This window comes from Sinohyriopsis cumingii, unplaced genomic scaffold (genome assembly GCF_028554795.1).
Source record: "Sinohyriopsis cumingii isolate HCF-2022 unplaced genomic scaffold, ASM2855479v2 utg000349l, whole genome shotgun sequence".
NCBI classification, from domain to species: Eukaryota; Metazoa; Mollusca; class Bivalvia; order Unionida; family Unionidae; genus Sinohyriopsis; species Sinohyriopsis cumingii.
This window is the reverse complement of record NW_028315889.1, coordinates 4164915-4186918: the sequence shown is the minus strand read 5'-3', so window position 1 is coordinate 4186918 and position 22004 is coordinate 4164915. Positions and strand designations below refer to the sequence as shown.

General features: G+C 34.7%; 1 protein-coding gene across 1 annotated transcript in view; it reads left to right on the top strand.

The window, feature by feature from the left end:
- Positions 1-22004, top strand: part of LOC149774340 (uncharacterized) — a 50866-nt gene that overhangs the window by 13312 nt on the left and 15550 nt on the right. The window contains exons 4-5 of the mRNA XM_089945499.1: positions 9466-9559; positions 13422-13459. Of these exons, the coding sequence (XP_089801625.1) occupies positions 9466-9559; positions 13422-13459 (132 nt within the window). The remainder of the gene's footprint in view (positions 1-9465; positions 9560-13421; positions 13460-22004) is intronic.

Sequence of the window (22004 nt, the reverse complement as noted above, 5' to 3'; positions counted from 1 at the left end):
GCCAAACTTCATTAAATTTACCAGTATTGGCTGTCATTGGTCATTCCTACGGGTAACATTGTTAAGTATAGCTCTTCGATGACATTGAGTTCAAAAACAGGCATTGGGCCACACCTGTATATACATTCTGCTTTATTTGTCATTCAGATTAGATAATGGACAAGACCAAATGTAAAATAGCAAACACTGGAAGAATGCTACAGACAGTCATCCCACTTTTGTAGTGTGTTCCAGTTGTGAGGCTATTAACACATGCAGGGCTTGAATTTAACACAAATTTCTTTGTAACCAGAAGGACTAATTTCTTTGTAACCAGAAGGACTAGTGTACTGAGAAATTTACTAGTCCTGCCAAATATTCTGCTTGGATATCTCCACGTGTATTCAATTATTTGTTCATTCTTGTATGGGGAAAAATATAAAAACTATTATTATCATAGAAAAAGTAGTTGTGTGGAAAGGATGTGTCAGTAATGTAATCATAATAAATTGATCTAATTCTTATAATTATTTCGATGCAAATGTAAAATATGCACTTTCCTGTTTGTGACTGTTGGAGCGTTTGGCTAGCAAGCACAAAAAAACCACCTTAAACAAACAAACATGCAAACTACTTTCTTTGAATAGTTGATGCCATGTTCTTTTGTGTGGTATAACGTTTTGTAGTTTGTTACCGTGGTCGCGTGAATAAAGTGTGATACCAGGTTATTTTTCATGTAATTCGCTGTCAGATTAATTAGGATCAATTGCCAAAACTTCCGTTGTTAATGACTGGACCATAATTGGCACTGCTAAGCGAAATGCACAAAATCAGATGGCTTCTTGTTATAGAAACACACATTTCTGAGGCAGAAATTGACTTCATCTTCTCATGCTAATATTTTATGACTATCTTTACAATGGCCACTGCGTTGATTCTACAGAACATCTGCTAAGTCAAGTCTTTATTATGGAATGGCGTAAACAAATGCTGACTGTTGATAAACAATACTTACTAGCCCATTGGACTAATAACATTATGAAAGGAACAGGAAATCTACTAGCCTTGGGCTAAGGGACTACCGCTAATTTTGAACCCTGACATGAGAATTCTGTTCAGCATGGACTAAAGATCAGAGGACTACTGTACCAAAAAGCATCAGTGGGGAAGGCACAGAAGTGCATGTTCAGGCTCTCTGACACCATAAGTATACATAACAACGTGTCCTCATTGCATGATTTTTTTTTCTCATCAGGATGTAAATCTGCCCATGGTACATCAACCACCAAACATAAATCAGCATGTTCAGTGGCAGCCATCCCCCTCCCCCATCAGAACCACAACAGGATCTATTGTTATTAGTGACACAAATAGGCCATTCAGCATCAGGGTTTGACTCCATATCCCTTGCTTGGGGCTTCAAGATAAAGAGGAAGAAAACAATGAATCATGTTCTGTTATGACCAGACTTTGCCATATACACCTGATCATAATGGGTCGTGACCAAAATTGATGATACATTATAAGCCACAAGAACACCCGTTGTCTAATTTGATGATATCAGTCTATACAGACACTCATACAGATCAGTTTAACCCGTATAGTGACATTAAACATTCACTTCAGTGCCCAGTTTAGTATCTCAATATTGAAGAGATAACACTTCACAGTATTCTCGAGCCTTTTCCAATGAAGGGGTGCCTCTAATAAGCACCAGCTTGGAAGTCACGGTATCGAATTCAGGATGCTCTGCACGTATCATGAGCTACTGACCTTGATGCTCTTCTCCAGCTACTTCACAGGTAGGACAAGAGACGTCTAACTGGCCACCTGCATCCAAAGATGACGATGCTTACTCTGATTCCTTCGTAGTTAGTAGTCATTTCTGTAAAGGGGGATGACTCAGTCTTTTTGACCTTATTTGAAGAAGTTTTCATCCTTTTACCATTGCAGTTTTGCCCTCTTTCCTCTTCATCAACTATCTGGTTTAAAGCCACAGCATCAGTTGATATTTTGACTTGAAAGGAAGAGTCTACTTTTAAATTACATCTTAAGTCCAGCAGAATTACTGATGTTTTTCTCACAAAAGCATCTTCCATGCAGTTTTCACTGCCATTCTACAAGTCCCACACCCCATTATTTCAAATGGACACTCCAGCAGTCAGCAAAGATAATGCTGCCTTGAGGATAACAAAACCATTCTCCATGGGTATGGATAGGTTGTCTTTCAGTGACACTCAGTATTTGGTATGCAGTGTTGTGGCCATGGACCTAGTATGTTGGACATAGTATCTATCTCCGAATCCCACAGGACATGCATGGGAGTCCGTTATTTATTGTGAACGTTGTTACCACTGGGCATTATTAGTGATGGGATATAACTTTGAAATATATTTTGAGGAAAAAACCCTCCATATTTGGCATTAATTCTGCATCAACCACATTGAAGTTATTCTGTTGAAAAAAGTCAATATAAGTTATCAGAATCCATTGCACTTAATCTTAGAAACTATTTTTTGGGGTACATACTTTGGTAACAGCAGAAGTTTTCCTTGATTGCCTAGCATTCTTCATTTAGCAGTCTCATTCTCGATACCAAGTCAGAAAGATGTTCTTGCTGCTTCGAAAGGTTTTTGTGTGATTCTGCTATGTTTTTAAATGTTTCACCAGTGTGAATTTAAAAAATAATATTAAATTATTAATGTTAAATTTGATGCTTGACATGTCCAAACTTTCAGGCAGTCTTAGAATTAAAATATTAAAAATTGGTCGATTATAAATATATATGTTCAGAAACTGAAATCTTGAAAAGTTCATGAGTGGTAAGAAAAGTAATACATACTATGTATTATAGCATCATGGAGGGAAAAAAAGAAAGAAAACTTCCTTACAGTGGGTGCGTTCTCATGACCTCATACTCCAAAAGTCAGAGGTGTGTCTTGCGTTTCTAAGTCGCACACTTTATCCACTCAGCTAGAGTAACTGTACAGGGATCGTCCTGGGCTTCGCCAATGTCGCAAATTGCGATTTTTTTTCCTTATTGGCGACAAAAATATCCCATCTGGCGATTTTTTTGGCGACATACTTTTTGGTTATTTAATTTGTACATACAATCATGGATTTGGACTGGATAAATTAAAAGCGAGAATGAAAGGAAGCCACAAACTTGACTAAGCAATGCATTGGAATCAATCTGTTACACAAACGATCCTTTGTTCGTATTGACAACCCCATCTTTACAGTGCATTGTTACGTCATAATCTGCTTATGCTGACATCTGGGCTGAGTACTGTATGCTGTGATACAGTCAATCATGCTACCGCACTATACCTACAACTGACCGACTTCTGGAGACGCGAATAGAACAGATACAATTAAATTGTATGGCTAATCCTTCTGTGTTTTTTTTTTTTTGTTGTTTTTTTTATACATATACCAATACAATAGTTTTGCTAAACCTTCATAGAAAACTTATAACCTTTGAAGTACCGACTGTGTATAAATACAAAGCAAATGGAAAAAATCTCAATCACAATTATATCTGTCGCCAGTGCAGCATTTTACTCATTGATCTTTTCCTTTTGCCATCAATTCCGTGTTACGGCTGCAGAGACTTAAATTCCGCAACAAGAAATAGCAAAAAAAAGCAACAAAAGTTTTGCATAATTAATAATAATTATTTATTTCTCAAAATACAGGAGTGAAAGAATCCCTAAATTGGGTGTGAATTTATGCTTATATATACGGTCCAATATTGCCAGGTGTTGACTCGTGTAAGTTTCATTCGTGGGAATGGAGATCCTATTTTCCTTGTCGAGAAAATTTATACCGCATTCAGTGATCATTCTTGGGATTTAGGAAGCAATTCACTACAAGCATTGGGATGCTAGCTAAGGGGGGGGGGGGGGGCTGCTGAGAGACTACTGGTGTCACCTGTCAGCACTGTAGACTGTGAACGTGGATTCAGCAAGATGAACTTCATAAAAACTGACATCAGAAATAAGCTCTGCATCTCATCTCTCGAGAATTTAATGAGAATCAACATGTACAGATGTGAAAAATTAGACTTTGAAACTGCATTCAACAAGTGGGCAACTCTAAAATCGCGACAGATCTTCATGTAACAGTTTGTAACATTTTGTTAATGCTTGTTGTAATTAAAGTATTAACTAACACATCTTTTGTAATTTTCATTGCCTGTTACATTAATAGACTAAATTAACACTTGGAAAAATGTACACTACTTGTTTTGGCGACACTTTTTGAAAATTGGCGACAAAATATTGAGGTTGGCGATTTTTTTGGCGACAACTTTTTAAAAGCCAGGACCATCCCTGACTGTAGTGTAAAGTAATATACCATATAGAAACATTCCAAACACTATTCAAAGAAATTAGTTTACATTTTTTTATCTCAGTAACCAAACACTCCAAAACTGCATACTTTAATATGTGTCAAAATAATTGCAAGAAAAATATCAATATTACAGCTGCATTATTGACACGTCAGTCCATATTGTTTACTATGATGATTTTCTTTCTTACATTTTCCTCTTACTAAATGAGCAAATTATAGGATACATGTGGAGACAATGCATACATACAGAATGTCCTAAATTTATTGGAAATTAAATTCTTTGACCATATTGCGATTGGACATTTTCCATGTTATTATTAATCTATAAGTTGAGTTCATATCACTTATGAACAATTATCAAACTTCTTTTGTTAATGGTGGAGCCATAATTGGAACTCTTGCGGTGCATTGTTAGATGATTGTCTACTGTAAAAACACCTACCCCAAGCTGAAATTGATATCTTTGATGCTAATCCCTGTCAGTATTTGATAACAGTGTTGACAATGATCTCTGCTCTGGTTTCTGTAAACATCTGCTGTAGTCAAGACTTTAATATGGAGAGACCATTTAATTTTCTAAATGGGGAGATGGGTAATATACTTCAAAACAGTTGCATTTTTCTTATTTTTTATTTAAAAAAAGACATTGTTCCATTCCTTATTTTTCTTGAAACAAATTTATCTTGTGATGAAAGGGGCAACAACATATCAAATTTGGAAAGAACATTCTAGCCCCATATATTAAATGGTCTGTCCTTTACACTACACACACACACACACAGAGTCAGAATTGAACTAATTCAAAGTTACGTTTGTTCCACCTGTTGACTGCCATTACTGCTTAAGGACTACACATTGTTTACAAGTGCTTTTTATTTGTTTGAGTGCTTTTTTTAAAACAAGCCGCTGTCAATTTTGAATTTATTTACCCATATTACAAAGTAAAAGTGCAAAATTATTTCAAGAGAAGTTGATCAACTTTTTCTATATACATGTATTGAACATGAAGATTTTTTAAATTATGAAATTATTTTTGTATTGCCCAAATATATGATTGAATTAAAGATGACTGATTTTTCAAATTTTATCTGGTTGTAAATCACTCTTGATATCACGTTCTTTCCATGGGTGGTCTAGATTCATTGGCTGCTCAAATGTTAGACAGTTATATCGATTGAGTCCCTCCACTGTGGAGCTGCCATTGACATGTCTGCTGAGGCACGGTGGTGGCTTGTATGTACTGGTATTTATCTACTCACTGCAGAACATTAACACAGACGAGATTAATTTCCACACTGCAAAGTGGGGGGTTTCTAAAAATCATGTGAGTTGTACTGTAGCCTGAATCCATGAAAGAGATAAGCTCACTCTCCTTCTGGTACTGTGTTATTGTTGTAGATCACTGATCAAAGTCAGCAGGGATATGGGGATACATTCATATGAAAAGAATAAGTCAGCTTTTGACAGACTTGGATATTGAGTCATTTAATTTCAAGACTGATCATAAAATACATTTAACATTTTGTCAATGCATGAATACAGACAGTCTCATATTTATCTGGAACAGGGGGGGATTTTATTGGTACAACCCTATATATACCACTGTAATGGAATCTCTGTGATGACTTGTCTCCATTTCTGTGACACTTGCTTCTAGCGTTTTGACAATAAAAAGAAGACTCATCGTCATTGGCCTAAAATATCCTAGCCTCCAATAATTTGAACACAGTTTAAATTTTCTTAATTTTCTATAGCACACAAAAATTACTGGACACCAAGTATGCTTTGCATTGTCGACAAAAAATAAAACATTCCAGTTGGAATATATAAACTGAGGAATATTTTACCTGTACTCAAAACAGGAGATTGAATCAGATCCAGGCAGTCAAACAGCATTGATTATCCATATGCTTTGATTACCCATATTATCACGAGGATCAACTGAAGGCCTTGTCAGTTGGCAGGAATAAAACAACTGTATTCGCTTTTTGATTTTCCCTTGATAACCTGATGTTGGATATAGCCAGTTGATCTTCATAGTAGCATTGCAAATAAAAGTAATCTGTAATTAATTGTTTGAACCAATCTAAGTGATTAGGCTTATTTACATTGTTACTTATATTTGTTTAATTTAATTTTGTAAGTTTTAAAATCTTTTTATTTTTAATTTCATTATATGTAAAAATAATGTAGTTTTGTTTATTAGGAACTCGATACTTTTCTAGAAAATAGTTTGACCTTGACTGTTCATTTGTAAACACTGGACAATTGACCCTCATCTGGGAATTAGATATGCATTCTAGTTACTGTATAATCATTGTTTTTAGAGTTTTTTTCAGTCTGGGCTTAAAACACTGGATGTCAAGGTATTTGTTTGTGACCAGTTTGGGGAATGACATTTTAATTTTTATTCGAATTATTTGGATTTTAAAGGATAATTCTTTTTCCTGGGAAAATTTGAGTGCTCATACAGAATTCTTGGACAAAGACATTTCATTAATTCAGACAACAGATTATTGTTTGTGAATAACATAGAACTGCAGACATTCCAACACCACAAAGGATACAGTATATGTCATCGCCTTCCATCTTAGATTCTTCGTTGGGAATCGAACTTGGATTCATTAGAACATCTTATTATTAGGTCTTCTAAAATTTAATTTGTGGATTATTTTTGGATTTGATTCCCTAAAACCATAAGTTATTATTTTTTCATTGTTTACAGAGTTTTTTCAGGGAAATAAGTTATTTGTTAAATTTTTCAAAGCTTGTTGTTTTCATTCTTTATAAATATTACTGTTTATTTGAGCCTTAACATGTAGCATAAGAACATATTTAGGGTAGTCATTGCCATATTTGGAGTTTTGTTGTTGTTGTTATAGGGTTTACTGCCACTTTTCAGCACAAGATAGGCTATACATGGCAGCCAGTATTAATGGTGGAGGTAGAGCCCTTGAAAACCCTGGAAAGAACCACTGACTCATGAAAAGCTACTGGCAAGCTTTCTCACATATCCACATTGGCTGAGCCGGAGATTTTAACCCACACAGAAGTGAGATGGCAGTGATCCGTAATGTTGAGCGCTTTAGACCACTCAGGGGCCCATGTAGTTTTGTATCGTCGAGATTGGTTCAGTCATTTTTAAAGGGATCATATTTTATATTTGAGGGTTATTTTTCTTTTAGAAAGTGGAAATAGGCATACACTGAGGCCTGTAAGGCTGATGGTACAGGCAAGGTGCAGAATGTGGAGGCTTGAGATTTTATATAATATTTGTGTGAGGCACTGGTGTATGACAAATGGTTGTAAGCTCAAGTATTTCTAATGAATATGAAAATTTAGAATAAAGCAACTTTCCTCAGTAATTTTGAAGATCACTTATTCGTGAACATTTATATTCCCTTTTTTCCTACAAAGAGTAAAAGAATGTCATTTTACTGAGATCATCTTTATTAATTATTCTTGCATACAGTGAGAGTTTTCCATTGTTTGATATACATGTAGTTGGTGAACTTAAGAAAATCGTAAGTGGAATGGTAGGGATCACTTTTGTTCCTTATTTTACTGTTAAAGTTTTTAAATAATATTGAAGTTTTTTTCATTCCAAAAGTGTTTCATTGTTAAAGAGTATTATGGACTTCTTACCTGATGTGACCCTGTGATGAATTTTGTGCCTGCTGCAAAGTGTTGTGATCCAAGCTCACTGTCAACAGTAGTGTACATGAGCTCCAAATGCAGAGGGTTCAGAATATAATAGATCAAGACCAATGTCACAATACTGGTAACCAACCTGGCATTTACATCTTTAATGACAGATAAATGGTGGTGCCTTCCTTTGTTTTTATCAACATAATGCATTAAAGAGACAACAGGTCTTTTGACATTGTCCTGGAGGTATATGTTTACTAAATTGGTGCATTAATAACCAAATCAATACATACAGCATCCATGATAGGAGGTAATTTAGGCAAAATAGTCATGTCAGTGACTGTCATTTTGCCCAGATACAGAGAAAGTGAAAGTCATTTTGCCATATTAGGAATAACCACACCCCTTTTTCTGTTGACGTTTGAAGAAAAAAAGTTCTGAGTAATATCAACTTTTATGTTGCTTGTTTTTGTTCAAAGAGTGATATAAAAGCAGTTTATACATGGTATTTTCATGTATTTTTTTGTTGCTCAACTTGTGCAAATTTATGATTATTCACGTTTGTTAGTGTGTTTGAATCAAGCCCTTCGAGAATTCAAACTTGAAACGTGGAAAAGTGATTGAAATTCCATTCATTGAAAGCCTTTTTGTTACTCTTTGGCGTACTGTATAAAGCTTGAATGCTATTTAAGGTAAACAAGGCTATAAAAGATAGACCAAGAGTAGTATCTGTCTCTTGATTTTGATAGAAACCTAATTTCAAATTTGATATCTATTGCAGAAAGGATCATACATTTGCTGAACAAAGAACACTTGTAATGCTTTCTTAAAGTTTATCGTTTGTTGTTTTGTTATTTGACTCAAAGATTTGTAAAATGGCTGTTTTAAGTGAATGCTTTAAACACTCAATTTTGATCTCATTACACTTCTTTTTTTCCACACCACTTCACAATATCCTGGGTGGGGATATAAAAAAAAGTCACATTTGTTGTTAAATTTGACACCTGCATAGACCCTGACATAGTCCAGTTATTGCAGTGGACTAGCTTTGAAGCATAGCTGCATGAGCTCAAAGTAGTACATAGTGCCTCATTTCCTCCGAGAGCTACAGTACTACTACTTACTCAAGGTACCTGTTGATTTTACTGAGATAGTATATGAGAAAATCTGCCAGTAGCTTCTCGAGGGTCGGTGGTTCTTTCCGGGGATTTCCCGGGTTCTTCCTCCACCATTAATACTGGCCGCCATGTATAGCCTATCATGTGCTGAAAAATGGCGTTAAACCCTACAACAACAACATATGAGAAAATCATTCATTGGCCATTAATTTCAAGCAGAGTTTTTAAATTTAAAAATTAACTACATTAATTATAGTTGTACTTTTGTTAGCAATAATTCAACCAACTAAATCATAAAAAATTAGTTGATTTTCAAAGCATAGCATTTACTTTATTAATGGAACTTCTCTTTCCTCAATTTCAGAGCCCCATTTACAGTACAGAGAATCTGTGAACTTATCACAGATCCAAGGAGACATTATAAAAGAAGTGACAAGTTTTTGCGTGGAATTGAGAAGGTGATTTTTTATGGTCATACAATTAAATTTACAGTTAATAGTTTAATTTAAAAAATTCTGAGTTTATCGTGGTTTAAACTGTCAGTTGCTGAATCACACACAGACATGACTTTTCTGCATTTTAAAGTGGAATTCTGCTTTTCTCCTGATTTGAATAAGATTTTTCTTGATATGGTCCATTTTTTATATCATCTCCAGTCCAGTTTTTTAAAAAAGATCTGTCCACTCCCATTTCGCAATGACCCTTGTAAATTATTCATTCCATATATTAGTTAGCACTCGACTCTCATAAAGAGTATTTTGATTGGTCAAAGGTTTAAATTTATCAAATGAATCTTCGTGTAATGGAAACTGATGGCAATGGAAAGGAGATTTTGAGCTTCCCATCTTTTCTTTTTCAAATTTAGTCAAGGAAAGAATTAATTATATTCAGAAAAACAGCAAATATGTGTTATTTGATTCTGTCAAATCAATTTTCAAAATGAAATACAAATCTCCAGTTTTTGTTTTGTTTCAATTAGAAAGGTTGTTCATGTTTGCTGAAACAGTTTGACAGTTGCTTGTATAACCATGTTAAAGTGCTTTAAAAAATGTCATTTTATTAAATAGGATTTCATATATTCAGTGCCATTACTAAGAAATTGAAAGTTATATCTTTTATTTTTAGCTTTTAATTAAGAAACATACACCAGTATGTTTTTCACCTGAAACACATTAATTTGCCAAGAGTAAATAAAACCATGGCCTTGAAAATTTTAATTTCAGTTCATGTGAAAGTCATCTTACTCTCTAGACCATAGATTAACCTTAAAGATCTTGGATGACTTGATTAACTCTTTACCTTCTGCAAGTACTAAGTGCTCTCCCAATGAAGCCTCCCAGCTGCCTGCCTTCTAGCTGCTGTTTGTAACTAAACCCCATAGCATCATAATGGCTACCTGGGTGAAAGCTTCTTGAGTTAGTGCACATGCTGTCTACATTTTCTATATCAGTCTTGTCCCATGTAAACTATTTAATTTAATGAGAAATAAATTTTAAACAGTCACCAATGTTTATACTGGAATTTTCATTATAATAAAAATGACATGTAGTCCACAAAATGCCTTCATTTCTGCAACCAGAGAAGGAGACCGCTTCAAATAAGACTTCTCACTTATTTTGTTTTGGGCATATCTGTTTATTTCAGCTACCAGTTACTGGAATATTTCTCTAGGTCTTGATTGTAAAAAGGAATTTATCTCCCTTGCAATTTCATTGAAGTGAAATGTTGGTCCTGAGTATCTTGTAAAATTGTCCACATGTACTGGCCCTACATGTTCAGATGATACAAGGTCGTTGTGTGTTTCATTGTCAGATTCAGCTAAATATGAAATGTCAGGTGTCAAAACAGGATATACACTAATGTCTGATCCTTTGTCTTGACTCTGATTGTTAAAGTCGATGTAATTTGCAATGTCATCACTTTCAAATCCTTCAAAACTTTAATCAGAATTGTCTGAATTCTGCCATTTGGTTTCACTGTCACAACTGACCTCATTTTCAGTGAAAATTCCCACTTACAGGCTGTAGAACTGCAAATAGAATGCTTTCATCATTTTATGTATGGATTACTTTCATTGGCTAAATGTTGTTGAAAAGCCTGGATGTTTGCAATTTCATCCAGTGCATTAGCTTTAATATGAAATGTTTATATGCGTCTCGGGGGATTCCCAACTCTTGGTCAGAAACGCTTGTATGTGCCAACAGGGACAGAGAGAGTATTGTTAGCAACTTTTTTGTGTGTTTTTTTAATGGTTTCAGTCAAATATGGTTGACATCATATTTTTAGGACCTTGACTGACTTTGATTTTCAGCATTCTGTGTCATTATTTAGCAGAATTATTTTCCATGTTTGCTAGACCTATTTTCTTTCTTTTGTTTGCGCAATAACTCATTCTTGATGAACTTGAACAGGATGTGGTTGAAATTGATGTGACTGCAGTTCAGTTGTCAACAAAGCTACCGCCACTGATTGTCAGTACCATCCACTTTTGTTTCAGCGTAGTGAATCCCATATTGGATTTTAGCAAATTTAATAGGCAACTTAAGTTGGCTTGTCATTGGTGCTTCATGTCTTCTGAGTTATGGGCCCTGATTTTTGGATTCTCTCTCACTTTTCTTTCTGCACAGTAACTTCCCTAGTTCCTATAGGATTTCAACCAAATTTTGTATCCAACTTAATGTTGACTGCGCCTTGGCTTAGTTTGTTGTTTTATTGTTCTGTCTGTCTCATTTAGAGGAGTTATGACTACTCACTTGAGTTCTATCCAATAGTTCCAATAATTGTTCTGTGATATATTGATTTTTGTATTGGTATAACTAAAATGGGATTTTATTGTAAGCTGCCTGTGTCAGCACTTATTGGAGTCGTAGCTCCTGAATGTTCGGCCAACATTGTGTACGCATATTTATATTGAAGGGTCTTCCCATTCCATTCTATTGTTGTTTTTCTTCCATCACAGATGTACCTGATCTCATTTACTTCATCACCATTATCAACTACGGCCCATTTGTCTGCAAAATTCTGCACTCTGCTTCCAACAAAATACAAGGGACATGTGTTGGAATATGCTGGTATTTCTGGCAGTGATTGTTTTATTTTAGCATTATTAGCCATGTACAGATGTTGTATAAAAGTTTCCAGTAACCTCCTATCTTGAATAGTGTTGCATATACAGAAAAATGCAGGAGGTCACAGGTTAGAAACACACATACACATCTGTAGCATACATAAGACTTATAAAAATGGTACTAACAGCTGCCTCATTAGGTGCTCAGCATTAAGAAGTTAGTGTTAGAACTGGTCGACCTGGTGCCAGGATAATGTGACTGGGTGGGACATCATGCTACAAGTCTGCCCCAGTTCTAGACATGACTATTTACACCATACTGCAGACATCGTTGCGATATGACTGAAAAATTGTAAAGCTACATTAAAAATCCAAAAGAAACACAAAGCACACTGTTTATTAGAAGTAAAAGTAGGTCATAGAATACAACTTTTATGCACCAGTGGAAATAGTTGGCTTTTGGAGCATGCAGCAGTGGAGCAGGTTAGATGCAGTATTCCACTGACTTCTTGTATACTTGACTCTTTCCCTTTCACTCACAAAGCACACAAAGCATCTGGCAGTTCTGCTTGTCCAAACTCAAGGCAGAGCTATTTAGTGCTTCTGTTGCATTCTGGACTATCAGATTTTAGTCTTGGACTCCCATTACTTAATCTGGTGGACCATTCATTATTAATCCAGGACTCTTAATGTAATTACTGTGCATGTACATTTTGCTCGATAAGTGACAAGAACATGACTTGTGTTGGCAAGTGAGATCAGCAGAACATATAAAGAATCTTTGTATGCAAAAAGAGTGCAGAAGATAACTGAACATTTAAATGAAACCATGAGATAGTCTGTCAAATTATATAACATTAGTCCATAATATAAGGAAGCATGCTTTTACAAGGGTCTGATTACAGTTGTAATCACTGGATCTTTAATTTCAAAACATTTCGAGCATGAAACTCAAGTTCAGTTCTGTAAATTGAGAATCATGGAGTTTTCAGGTGCATCTTTAGTTATTCTTTTAGAATCAAACTTTCTGTGACATTATGTGAACATTTAGAAATGTCATCCTAATTTGGGGCTTACTTTGTGTTGTATGCTTAATAAGTTTTGAGATTATTGGGTCTGGAATGTTTTCAATCTATTGCATGTTTGTCAGTTGCACTAACTCAAACAACTGAACAGAAACTGAAGGAATTTGTGAAATTGCAAAATAATATTTAATATATATGTTTAGTTTATTTCTTGTTTAAATTTTACAGAATGTGATGGTTGTCAGCACAGTGGATCCATTTGGAAGGTAAGTGGTTTATAGATCTCCTGGCTGTAAGACCAGGTAAGCTTATGGTAGGGCCCTTTGAAGTGCAGTTGAAAAGTTGCAGCAGTATAATTACAGTACGGGCATTTTGTTTTTCTGAAAATCCACGTTCCCACATTGGACCTTAATTCTTTCCACAATGTATGTCACAGACACGACATCGTGGTCGTTGTGGATTGCCCATGTCATTGCTTGTAGCGGTTGGATTGAGTTTTATTGCCCCATTTAGAAGTTGCAGCAATTTAATTATGTAGTCATGGACATACAGCTGCATGTGGAACTTACCTGTTGGCTCAGCTGCAGTACATAGTACAGGTTGCGCTTTTCAAGTTGTATACAGTACCATTTAATATTCAAAGACTTGCACAACAAAAACACAAATCACATGATTGTAATGCAAGAGATTAAAGATTTCCAAGTAAAGAATGCTGAGACAATTTAGGTGTTTCACAAATTATACAGAGTTTAATTATATTAATTTTAAAATGAGAGAAAAACTGCTTTAAAGAAAAGGAAAAAGAAATCGCACATAATAACAGGTTTCACTTTGCCAGTCACTTTTAAATTGCTTGCTTAACATCTTCCCACATAATGAAAAATACACAGCACTATCCACTATGCAGCTACTGCTAGGTCAGCCTGTTTAGTACTTGCGACCCAAATATACATGCCTATGCTACACATTTTGTTGGAACTAGACACGTTTCTTGCACCATGTACCTTCTGTTTTTATGCAGTCTCTATGAGCCACTTGATGTCACATTACGTAACCATCAGCTTAGTAAATATACCAAGATTTGCTGGTTGGGTCATCTAGTATGTTTGCATGTAATATTACATTAACTACATGTACTTTGAACTGGAGATGGAAGAGGTTTTGGCTTCAAATCTCTTTCATTTCCTGGTTGTTTTTTTTAAAATAACTTCATATGTATTCTAAGCTAGTCATGAATATTATCATTTATTCACTTTGCTTAGTAACGATCATTCATTCATCTTTCAATCCATTACATTTTGGGAGCTTTTAAGTTTATACATGTTAATTATGACCAGATTAGATAATAAGAAAATAAGAAAAAGACACTAATATGCAAAATATCCCGACTGAACCACTTTGCATTTTTTCAGTCCACATCATAAGTTCAAATTCATTTTTAAACAATCAACATGAAACATTTCAGAAGTTAATGTTTCTTTTGAAACATTGATGCTTAAAAAACAACATTGAGGCTCAACACATGTGACATTTATGATTATTTGGGATTTAATTCTCAAAACTATTTTATTTTGTACCATAAGACATAAATTGCTTGACTGTGTTTACTTAAATTGTTCCTTTCACTTTGCTTCTGTTGCATAGTTTAAAGCCTAGAGTCCTGACATAAATTGGGGACTTATCTGGGATCAGAATTTCATTAAAACATTTCATAGATGTTAAAAATTGTCCTTACACTTGAAATTGACTTTGTTTCGGAATTGTCATTGCTTTGGCAAAGATTTTATTTTCACACATTTTTAGTAATACTTTAACCTGCAAGCATTCACAATTTCATCTAATTTTGAGAACTTCCAAATCCCACCCAGGATTTGCTAGAGTCTGTGCAAAATTGCTTGGAATTGCCAGACATAATCTTTCTAAAGCAAAAGCATTTTTAACAATGCAAGAGATAAGGAATATTTTGATCCAGGATTTGGTGGAAAAGAAAATTTTAGATAATAGTGATTTAGGTTTGAATGGTAAGTCAGTATCTAGTTTTGTTAGGAAATTTATGGAATTACAGTTAATAAATAACGTGGAATTGGAATTAAGAAAGGTTCAGCATCAGAAGGAAATGATCAAAATGAAATTCAGAGAAGAAAGGGAGGGGCAGAAGAGGAGAAAAAGAAGATATACAGGTGCAGAGAAAGAAAACGAGAAGAGGGAAATGCGGATGCAGAGAAGATAAAGAAATGCAAAATTCAGAGAGAGAGGGAGAGAAAAATGGAGATGCAGAGAGAAGAACGGGAAATGCAACATTGATTAAAGAATTTAAACTGACATTCAGAGTATTCTCCCTCCCTAACCCCACCCCCATTTACACACAAATTCAGATTTGGATGTTACCAGTGTTATGTATATTCAATTTGTGTTGTTTGTTGGCTTTTCTCAATGACTATATGTTGTGTATAATGATTATATGTTATGTATATCTATGTTTTATAGTTGGTCCAAACTTGTGTTAGTGGCCTACTTGGCCTGTGATATTTATTTTGTAAAAAACAAAATACCATTTGTTCTCTGTGATTAAAGATTAAATATTCAGAGTGGTATTAATGGAGGTAAACATGTTTAATTTTGTAATGTTAGTTTTTCTCTTGGAAATTCCTAAACTTGTCAACTTTGAATGTGTTAGAGAAAAGACTTAACTATATCCTGGCCCTAATATTGTCTATTGGCTTCTTATATCAATGTTGTTTACTAAAAAATTACTAATTCCTGCCTTAACATCTGAAGAGGAATTAGTCTTATTGTTGTGTTCAGTTTTAGTTTGGGTGGATTTATATATTTTGAATAATTTGCTGAAATTACAAAACGCTCATTAATACTTTTTGGACAAAATTATTAATTAGGAAATATAGTGAATTCCAGGCCATTGGCACATAAGCACATTTGTGACTATAGGCACATTGACACACTCAATATTGAATTTATTATGTGCTCATTTTTTTCTTCGTTAACTTGACATTGTCAGAAACATTCAGTATTTTACAATATTGCACTCACACACAGGACACATGTGCCCAGTAGTGTATTAGGAACTACTTTGTAAACAAATCATGTACTCTTGTGTAGCAGACACTTTACATTTTGGTTGTGCGGGAGGTCGTGGGTTCGATCCCCGGCCGAGTCATACCAAAGACTTACAAAAATGGTACTAACAGCTGCCTCGCTTGGCGCTCAGCATTAAGAGGTTAGTGTTAGGACTGGTCGGCCCGGTGTCAGGATAATGTGACTGGGTGGGACATCATGCTACATGTCTGCGGCATGATGCCCCGGTGCTAGACATCACTATAAACTGCCACATTGCAGACATCGTAGCGATATGACTGAAAAATTGTTAAAGCTACGTTAAAAATCAAAATCTCATCACACATTACATTTTGGTTGATTAAATTTGTTTCTGAATGAACTAAAGCAGATGTTTTGTGGACTACCACATACCAGCTGCTTTGCTACATTCCGCATTAACTTTTTTGATACAATGCTTTGGATTTTGGCGATAGATGCCAGATTTCATAAAATGCTTGGTACCTACAAATAACAGGCAAGTTATAAAGACATAAACTGTCTCCTTTAGCTGGTAATAAGAATGGCAAAAAATATACTTACAGTTTTGCATTCTGAATTTCCTCAAAATGTACTTTCTTAGTTCTGCAAATCCGAATTACATGCGCCATGTCATAAGTTCTCAAGTTTGATTACACATTTTGAAATTGTACTGTAATTTCGAATATATTCCAAGTGCAGTTACATCCTCCTTACTGCTCTCAAAATGAAATAAACATTAAATTCAATAGCATCTTTTTTGATAATTGCAATTGAAACACTTCATATTTGTCCCCACATGATTTCAAATAGTCAGTGACAGAACAAACACTTGCAGATGTAAAGACGCTTCTCCAGCGCTGCTTCAGTCCGTTGTATTTCATGTACAATTTGCACAGATGAATCCAGTCCATAATCACGAAATTTCGTAGAATCGACAAAAATACCAAAATCTATTCATTCCAGATCAAATGGAAAACTTATTGCAATGTACATTCATACACAATATGACTCCAAATTTCAATTTTAAGTAGACAAAAACACCATTTTCTTTCGAAACTTATGTCTAGCACGTGACAAGTTCAAATTTATCTGGGCAGAGTTATGTGCGCATTAATAATGTTTTGTGATGATGAATCTGCGCTTGTGTATTTAGCTTGGAATACGGCATACATTCATTTACGTTGTTTCTTGTAGTGTATTTGATTTATATAATTAGGCCTTAGGTAGAATAAGAAAAGGAGCATATAATAAAAAGGTTACGGCATTTGTATGGGAACTTGTTTTGTCAAAAAGATATACTGCACTCCCAATGTCATGCAGTATTCCATCCCAAAAACTCGTTCATATTTTCCCATACAAATGCAGTAACCTATAATTATATTTGGAACTCTCTTTATTTGAACTTGTGATAGAACTTTCAGTTCTGTTTGGGATTTAATTCACAATAGTGTCAGTTCTTTTAAAAACTTTCACTTTGTATTCTGGGTAAGTAAATTATACATTGAATTTTGTATGTTGGTTTTCTCCCTTTCCTGTTACTTATAGTAGCTAAGGACCATACATAACACCAGAAATATTTTGGTTAGTACCCCCTTTACAAGAGAAATAAGTAAATAAATGCTTTCTTCACTTTGAGAAAATTGCTTAAACTATGAAAAGGCCAAGAGAGCATTGGACTTTATTATTTATAAAGTGTACTTCACAAAGATCATGAAGTCTACACTTCACTGTCAGTACAACAGAGTGCTGATTATGGCATGCTTAAGGAATATATGATGAAGTGTTATGAAGTGGTACCTCAGGCATATTGACAAAGATATAGACTTGTAGATGGGTTCTTCCTCCACCATTAATACTGGCCGCCATGTATAGCCTATCGTGTGCTGAAAAATGGTTAAACCCCACAATAACAATAACAATAGACTTGTAGAAAAGTAACTGGACAGACCCATGTCTAATTTGTAAGGGGAAAAATAAATGACTGTTTGTTATGCGGGGCTCAGCCAAGAAGGTTGATAAATATTATGATAACATTAGACAGACGGACATAGAACACAATTCATTTTACTCTATGTTCTCGGCATTTGTTTCTCAATACTGACCTTTCCACTGTATGACAATCAATACAAATCATATGTTATCTAAAATACCTTCAAAGATGACTTCATGGTGAAGTTCTTGCCAAAGGTTGCCCTGCATTTTTTTGAGAGGCTGGACTGTCAACAGAGCAGCATGTAAACAGAACACAGATTTCACTTCTGGATCATCACCAAGGCCTTATTACTCACTGTGCACTGTCGCCAAAATACACGTGGAAAACCACACCCTGAGCACATATTCTCTTGAATAAACAATTACCTCAAAATCCAAAAATGCATAAATATAACTGTCACCACCAAAATGAGAGAGGAAAAAATGTTCTAAAAATAGACTAGAACTACATTTGTGGGTACTAAACTGGAAGTACTAATTGTGACCTGATTCCAGCTCATATTATTTGAAGAGTTGAAGAATTGCATCCATAGTGATATCAAGACCTGTCTTGGTGAGCAAAAAGTGGAAACTTTGGAAACTGCTGCTCACAGAACTAATGATTATTCATTGACTGACTGATGATTATTCATTGACCCACAACATTTTGTTTGTCATTAAGTCTTACTCTGAGCAGTTTTTTTGTTTGTGAAAATCATCTTATTGTGATGCATCAGAAATTAAACATCTGATAAGAAATCCTTATAACTTTTTAATTGCTACAGGTTGAATAGTAAGCAACAGAATAAAAACTGAGCTAATTTTAATGTTCTTAATCAAGGTTACAGTCTTGTTTTGAAAGCAATAATTTGTTGGGTCAAACAAACCCCAATCTGATTCTATTTTTGTGACTTGTGAACCAGTGTCAAAAGATTCAGCATTGCTTTTTGGTGCTTCTGTTAAGCTTAATGCTGTTGAAATATTAAGGGGTGCAGTAGCTTTTGAGAATCTTTTGTTATCAAACACTTTGCCTTTGAGAAGTCTTCTGGCCTTGAGTTTTCTTATGAACTGACCAACTACATTTCCGTCAAATTTTCGTTTGAACCATCCATTCCCATTTCGACACATTTTTCAAACTTCTATCCAGACTTTTTGGATTCCATATTTTATGTGCGTATGTGAGAAAGAGAGAGATAAAAATAATAGCTATCTGCAATCTGAGAGAAAAGAGGTCATATGCAATCAATATGAGTAAGAAAAGGGTCTCTCTCTCGTTAATGGATATGTGTGCCTGTAAAATCTTCTCTACACAATCATGTGGATGCCTTCTATTGTTATTTCTTCCATCCCCATCTCTCTCTATGGATACAATGACGGATGTTAAATTTACATTAATCTAACATGATGCAGTGACTTTATGCAAATAAAAGTCCTATCAGTAGTAGTAATATCATTTGCTTTATAATTTCCTTTAACCATACAGCAGTAAAGTTTTATTTTATTTGTTGATTGTTTGAATCCTTATCATATATAGTACAATACAATAATGAATCAATCTGAGTGGAAACAGTCTTATGGATGTTGTTGATCAAGTTTTGTATTTAGTAGTATTAATCTGTTAATAAAAAGATGTTTGATCTTCACATTTATCTCTGTTTGATTTAATGGTTTCTACTACATCCTGTGGAATCTTGTGCTTCAAACAAAAACTAAAGGAACTGCTAGTAGATCCATTTCAAGTACTTTTTATGCAATTAATCTTGTCATCGTAATATAAAGACACATTGATTTCCTCGTTTCTGTTGCAGTTGGCACAATATACTTTGTTAATTATGTGAAGGTAAGTAATATTACACTCCCTGGAGTGAAAAGAATGATCAAGAAAGATAAACATCCAATTTTTTTACAACAACAGCATTCATACCTGAATGAAGTTAAACAATATTACACCAGTTCTGATAGATACATTAACATACCATACCATACATGTGGAGACATCTGTGCAGAATGTCGTACATTTGTTGGAAATTAAAATCTCTGAACATATAAGATTTGACAGTTATCCACATTATTATTCATTTCAACCATACATTGAGATCAGATTAATTAGAAACAATTACAACCTTTTATTGTTAATGCTGTGACCATAATTTGTAATATAAAAAGGATACTATCCCATTCCTTGTTTTAAAATAATTCAGTCTGAAAGAACAATTTAGCCCCATAAATTAAATCGCCAGTCCCTACATACATATTCAAAATTGAACTATTTCAAAGCCGTGTACATGTATGTTCAGCCTCATGATTGGGTCATTACTGTTTAGGACGCTTCAGTGGCCTAGTGGTTAGATAGTCTGCCTTGGATGCGGGAGGTTGTGGGTTCGATCCCCGGCTGAGTCATACCAAAGACTTAAAAAAATGGTACTAACAGCTGCCTTGCTTGGCGCTCAGCATTAAGAGGTTAATGTTAGGACTGATCAACCTGGTGTCAGGATAATGTGGCTGGGTGTGACATTATGCTACATGTCTGTGGCATGATGCCCCAGTGCTAGATATCACTATAAACTGTCACACTGCAGACATCGTAGCGATATGACTGAAAAATTGTTAAAGTTACGCTAAAAATCGAAACCACACACACAAACACACACACTGTTTAGGACTAAACACCCAGTTTGCATTTAAGTGTAAATTCTATGTTTACTGTTTTGTTCTTTGTTTTTTAAACAGAAGTGGCTGTCATCTGGAATTTAATTGTCCATACCTCAGAGGATTACTTTTCATATTTAAACAATAGGATAAATTCACTGTTCAAGAGAAGCTCATGAAAGTGAACCTGTCGTCAAGTTGGTGTGTAAGTTTGTTCAGATTTCTTTGAATAAAGTAAAAGTGTATACTGGTATATATACATGATAATTTGACAGTGCTGGAATACAACACTTTCATGGTTCCAACTTGAATGTCAACATACCCAAAAAAATTTTTTATTGAGGCAGTTTCTCTGAAGCCATTTAAGATTATATGTATATAATACATAGTGTGTTGCATACATTGTTCTTTGTCATTTCTCAATGTCAAGCCAAGAACACTTGTGGTGTCATGTTAAATTATGATATGACCATTGATGCATTTATTTTATTTTTTACAACCGGCTTAAATTAGGCATATAATGTTAACGGTATTTCCGTCCTTCATTTGATTGGCTTGTCCATAACTTTGTCACAGAAGTTCACAGCAAGGCAAGAAGAACTTTAATTATGTGATTTTGTGGAGGATAATTTTTAAAGTACTGAATATATTTTAATACAATTTGAACCAGTTATATATACTGTAATTAGTGATATCATAGTCATGACTTTAGTCTCAAGCTTACGGTCACAGATAGGGAAAATATAAATTGAAGGTCGCAATAAGGGACAATTTTAATCGACACTCTCTGTCCATGTACAGGTATAATATTATAACCAAGGAAGGTATTTTCATGCATTTTAAGCTTGCAGTATTGTCTGATGTATAGTCATGTATATAATTTGATGAAATTTTATCCAGTTCCACACTTTATGATGGAGCTGGCAGGTTTTTAGTTCTTGGCCAGGAAAAAAGGACGCAGGATGGGTATATAATGTAGTACTCTTGTTACTTAAAGCCTCAAGGCTGTGTAACAGCTCCTTGTTTTGGTTTCATCTTAAGGAACAAAATTATGGACTTTGAGTTAAGGTTTTCTGCTTTTTTTGGCCATCAACCCAT